We start from the raw sequence: 6,000 nt of genomic DNA, 5'->3' as shown, positions 1-6,000 counted from the left end.
GCTCAAAGCTCCCCCACCGTGTGAGCGTGTGTGCTGCTACACATTTGTCCATGTGTGACAGACAGAGCTAGATTCCACCCCATGAGCTTTGGAGTATTTAACCCTCAGTATGGGGTTCGCTTTCATCTTCACTCTCCTTTTTTTCTGTCCTGCTTCTTTTCCCTCTTGCTGTTTAGCTAGATAGTTTTAGATAGTTATTTTTGTTTTATTCAATTTTTCAGATGCATTTTTTTTTTTTTAAAGTACATACACAAGAACACTTCACTAAAACCATTACGACTATATGGCTCAGGCTGTGACGCTAGAAAAACTAAAACTCTTATTTTTTTTATTTGAATGCAAACGCTTCTGGCCGACATGTAAATTCACGGACCGTTTGCTTTCTATGCGAAACACATCTTTGCACTTCCTCGTATCGACGAGTTGTAGTTCACACAGGAAGTAAACGTGTGATGAGTCTAAAACACCAGCTCACAGAAATGGTGTAGTGATAGAGATCTGTGTAAACCTACACACATGACTTTGCAAAGTGGCCCAACCTGAAATACTGAAAACCTCAGAAGCAGTCGGACTTCCGACCAAATACAGACCGACTCCACAATCTGTCAACCAATTACATAAATAATTAATGAAGGAGGGATTAGAGAATCCATGCCATTAGTTTTTGACTGTAGCTTGTGTATTTGTAAAGAAAATGTGCTAAATTTGGTTGATTAAGCAACTCTAAAAATGATAAAAAGATCTAATTCTAATTGCTGCTTATGTAAAATGTGGATTTCAGAATGTGGTTAAAATACAGAATATTTATCATTCTCAGTAAAAGTCTCATTATTACCATATCCTTTGGTTAGATCTGCCTGCTGTACATTTCTGGATTAATTTAAAGGATAGACATGTCTTTGTTTTCTTGAAGTTGTCCCTTTGTCTTGTCTGGATAAACTCCCCATCAGATAGATTAGGGACAGCAGTAAAGTCGCAGTTTTCTAATCCGCTCCGGTTAATGTGGTAAGATCGGTTTTGTGCACCCTGTTGATGTGAATGTTCACAGGACGATGTGATTAGACTAGTTCCAGTCTACAGGAAGGCTGTAATAACTCAAATAACAACTCTGAACATCTGTGGTGAGCAGAAAAGCGTCTCACAAAAGCAAACCTGCCAGAGACCTGAGGTTACAGTGGGCACACGGCCTGGAAAAAGACCCAGTGCTGATGTTCTAGCCTTTAAACTTTCGTGTCTGTGCCCACTGTAACCTCAGGTCTCTGGCATGTTGAGACGCTTTTCTGCTCACCACAGATGTACAGAGTTGCTGTGTGCTCTATAACCTTTTGCTTTTTACAGTAAATCAGAAGACATCGCAGTGTTACATGCGTAAAACGTCGGCCTGTGTTCTCTTTCTAGCCGATATAGCGCAACGCTACAGGATCAGCAAGTACCCGACCTTAAAACTCTTCAGAAATGGGATGATGATGAAGAGGGAGTACCGAGGTCAGAGGTCAGTGTCGGCCATCGCCGACTTCATCCGGCAACAGAAAGTGGACCCGATCACAGAAATCCACAGCCTGGAAGAGGTCAACAAAATAGATGTGAGTGTACACACTTTTACATTTTTATTTATTTATTTTTTTTTATTATTATTATTATTTTTTTTTTTACACAGTGTGTAAAAACTCCATTTATACTTAATCCTTGTCCAAGCCATTTTTTTGCATCCACCACTTTTCTTTCTGTTCCTCATATTCTCTCGTCTGTCTTTGCTGTTTCAGAGGACTAAGCGAAGCATCATCGGCTACTTCGAGCAGAAGAACTCCGAGAACTACCGCACGTACGAAAGGGTGGCCAATATCTTGCGAGATGACTGCGTGTTCCTGGCAGCATTCGAGTAAGAAAACTGATCAGTTTCTCTCTTAATCCACTGCAACGTATTATGTCAGTTTTCCATATTTCTGACCAGTCTATAGAGGAGTGTAATGAGCATGTTTTCAGCACTACACACTCTATACGGCTGGCTTTATTGGATTCATTGCTCTCACTGGTGTTAGACTTTTGGCTTTTGAGGTCTTATGTATTCTGTGTTATTTTCTTTTACACTTCTTTCTTGTACAGTGAAGTGTCTAAACCTGAGAGGTTCAGTGGAGATAATGTTATCTATAAGCCAGTAGGAGAAACTGTTCCGGACATGGTGTATCTCGGCTCACTCACAAACTTTGACCTGACGTACGCATGGGTGCAGGACAAGTGTGTGCCTCTGGTCCGAGAAATCACTTTCGAGAATGGAGAGGTAAGATCTCTTTTTATTACTATTATCATTATATGTACACACACATGCGTGCACACACACAAACAAACACACACTCCAGTCAACAATGCAGCAGCAGCTCAGGCCACACAGCCATACATAGTTTCAGTGTCATCTGTCCAGGTTTGGTGCATCAGGTTTGGTGCATCTCTTATTCTAGTGAACCCAGTGTGGACTTCTGTTTTTATAGCATCTCCATCTGAAGTTTTGGCATCTTGTGTGTCCTGAGATGCTTTGGTTTGGCATCTTGTGTGTCCTGAGATGCTTTTCTACTCACCACGGTTAACATTTACATTTACAGCATTTAGCAGACACTCTTATCCAGAGTGACTTATATTTTTATTTCCGTTTATACACCTGAGCAATTAAGGGCCTTGCTCAGGGGATCTTGCTCACTTAGTGGACCTGGGATTCGAACCAATGACCTTCTGATCAGTAGTCGAACACCTTAACCACTGAGCTACCACATCCCCTTAACGTTGCCTTCCTGTCACCTCAAACCAATCAAGTCATTTTACTGGGATCCCTCTTATCCTCATCACTCCAACCTAGAGCACTCCACCCTACACCTGCAACCATGGCAACAAGTCACTAAGATCACTTTTTCCTCCGATGCTGATGTTTTATTTGAACATAACGTCGGTGTGAGCACTTGATCCGTATCTGAATGATTTTAGGCATTACGCCGGTGCCACATGAGTGATTGGCTGGAATCTGGTCAGTGAACAGATGTGCAGTGATTCACCGGTTAGGCTACAAAAAGGTCTTGGTTTATGTGTCTGTATTAAAATCTAACACATTTTTCAAGAAAAAATAATGTGTGTGTGTGTGTGTGTGCTTGTAGGAGCTGACAGAAGAAGGCATTCCATTCCTGATCCTCTTCCATCAGAAGGACGATACAGGAAGTCTAGAAAGGTTCCAGCAGGAGGTGGCACGTCAGCTCATCACCGAGAAGGGTGTGTACCTTTTAGATTTTAACTGGAAGACTGCTCATTAATTAATTCATTTGTTTATTTATTTATTTTTAACATCCTTTCGAAGGGTGCCAGTAATTCTGAAGTTGAATATATCTAAAAAGTTGTGATGTTGAGAAACTCTGTTAATAAGTAAATAAGTTCTTATTTATATCCTAATCTCGCTCTCTTTTTTTTTTGCGTGTATGTGTGTCGCAGGCTCTATAAATTTCTTGCACGCTGATTGCGATAAGTTTCGGCACCCTCTGCTACACATCCAGAAGACTCCTGCCGATTGCCCCGTCATTGCTATAGACAGTTTCCGCCACATGTATGTCTTCCCAGAATACAACGACCTCTCGTAAGTACCCGTCTCACTGTCTTTCTCACACTATCTTTGTTAATTTTGTGTGTGTGTGTGTGTTAGTACATGGAATATAGAGAATAATTGCAGCCCCACATCTTTTTGCGGGTTATCTCCAGCTCCAGATACCTACAAATTAAATACTAATTATGCCTTCACCCTTAAACCATCTCTCTCTGTCACACACACACACCCTAGAGCTCTAGACCATATTTTTTTAGCTAGTTCCTTTAATTAATTTAAGCAGTATGTGAGTTAGTGTTTTTTATAGTCACACAGTCCAGGTATATAGTACAGATGTGTGTGTGTGTGTGTGTGTGTGTGTGTGTGTGTGTGTATGGACACACAGTACAGATGTGTGTGTGTGTGTGTGTGTGGACACACAGTACAGATGTGTGTGTGTGTGTGTGTGTGTATGGACACACAGTACAGATGTGTGTGTGTGTGTGTGTATGGACACACAGTACAGATGTGTGTGTGTGTGTGTGTGTGTATGGACACACAGTACAGATGTGTGTGTGTGTGTGTGTGTGTATGGACACATGGTACAGGTGTGTGTGTGTGTGTATGGACACACGGTACAGGTGTGTGTGTGTGTATATGGACACACAGTACAGATGTGTGTGTCTGTGTGTAGACACACAGTACAGATGTGTGTGTGTATATAGACACACAGTACAGATGTGGGTGTTTGTGTGTATATCGACACACAGTACAGATGTGGGTGTTTGTGTGTATATTGACACACAGTACAGGTGTGTGTGTGTGTATGGACACACGGTACAGGTGTGTGTGTGTGTGTATGGACACACAGTACAGATGTGTGTGTGTGTGTGTGTGTGTATGGACACACAGTACAGATGTGTGTGTGTGTGTGTGTATGGACACACAGTACAGATGTGTGTGTGTGTGTGTGTGTGTGTGTGTGTGTGTGTATGGACACACAGTACAGATGTGTGTGTGTGTGTGTGTGTGTGTGTATGGACACATGGTACAGGTGTGTGTGTGTGTGTGTATGGACACACGGTACAGGTGTGTGTGTGTGTATATGGACACACAGTACAGATGTGTGTGTCTGTGTGTAGACACACAGTACAGATGTGTGTGTGTATATAGACACACAGTACAGATGTGGGTGTTTGTGTGTATATTGACACACAGTACAGGTGTGTGTGTGTGTATGGACACACGGTACAGGTGTGTGTGTGTGTGTATGGACACACGGTACAGGTGTGTGTGTGTGTGTGTCTGTGTGTATGGACACACAGTACAGATGTGTGTGTCTGTTTGTGTGTGTGTGTATGGACACACGGTACAGATGTGTGTGTGTGTATGGACACACGGTACAGATGTGAGTGTGTGTATAGACACACAGTACAGATATGTGTGTGTGTATAGACACACAGTACAGATATGTGTGTGTGTATAGACACACAGTACAGATATGTGTGTGTGTATAGACACACAGTACAGATATGTGTGTGTGTATAGACACACAGTACAGATATGTGTGTGTGTATAGACACACAGTACAGATATGTGTGTGTGTATAGACACACAGTACAGATGTGTGTGTGTATAGACACACAGTACAGATGTGTGTGTGTATAGACACACAATACAGATGTGTGTGTGTGTGTATAGACACACAGTACAGATGTGTGTGTGTGTATAGACACACAATACAGATGTGTGTGTGTGTGTATAAACACACAGTACAGATGTGTGTGTGTGTGTGTATAGACACACAGTACAGATGTGTGTGTGTGTGTGTGTATAGACACACAGTACAGATGTGTGTGTGTGTGTATAGACACACAGTACAGATGTGTGTGCGTGTATATAGACACACAGTACAGATGTGTGTGTATAGACACACAGTACAGATGTGTGTGTGTGTATATAGACACACAGTACAGATGTGGGTGTTTGTGTGTATATTGACACACAGTACAGGTGTGGGTGTTTGTGTGTATATTGACACACAGTACAGATGTGTGTGTGTGTGTGTGTGTGTGGACACACAGTACAGATGTGTGTGTGTGTGTGTGTGTGTATGGACACACACTACAGATGTGTGTGTGTATGGACACACAGTACAGATGTGTGTGTGTGTGTGTGTGTGTGTGTATGGACACACAGTACAGATGTGTGTGTGTGTGTGTGTGTGTGTGTATGGACACATGGTACAGGTGTGTGTGTGTGTGTGTATGGACACACGGTACAGGTGTGTGTGTGTGTATATGGACACACAGTACAGATGTGTGTGTCTGTGTGTAGACACACAGTACAGATGTGTGTGTGTATATAGACACACAGTACAGATGTGGGTGTTTGTGTGTATATTGACACACAGTACAGGTGTGTGTGTGTGTATGGACACACGG

At 42.2% G+C, this 6,000-nt stretch overlaps 1 protein-coding gene across 3 annotated transcripts in view; it reads left to right on the top strand.

Annotated features, from left to right (window-relative positions):
• The window catches only part of erp44 (endoplasmic reticulum protein 44), a 138,047-nt gene that overhangs the window by 13,441 nt on the left and 118,606 nt on the right, over nucleotides 1-6,000 (top strand). For all 3 annotated transcript variants that reach the window (XR_009647817.1, XM_060862361.1, XM_060862360.1), the window contains exons 5-9: nucleotides 1,399-1,583; nucleotides 1,764-1,879; nucleotides 2,104-2,278; nucleotides 3,141-3,252; nucleotides 3,469-3,610. Coding sequence is in view for 2 of the 3 variants with exons in the window: in XM_060862361.1 (XP_060718344.1) it covers nucleotides 1,399-1,583; nucleotides 1,764-1,879; nucleotides 2,104-2,278; nucleotides 3,141-3,252; nucleotides 3,469-3,610 (730 nt within the window). In the remaining variant the exon portion in view is untranslated. The remainder of the gene's footprint in view (nucleotides 1-1,398; nucleotides 1,584-1,763; nucleotides 1,880-2,103; nucleotides 2,279-3,140; nucleotides 3,253-3,468; nucleotides 3,611-6,000) is intronic.

Source organism: Tachysurus vachellii, chromosome 25 (genome assembly GCF_030014155.1).
Source record: "Tachysurus vachellii isolate PV-2020 chromosome 25, HZAU_Pvac_v1, whole genome shotgun sequence".
NCBI classification, from domain to species: domain Eukaryota; kingdom Metazoa; phylum Chordata; class Actinopteri; order Siluriformes; family Bagridae; genus Tachysurus; species Tachysurus vachellii.
This window is presented reverse-complemented; position numbering and strand designations above follow the sequence as displayed.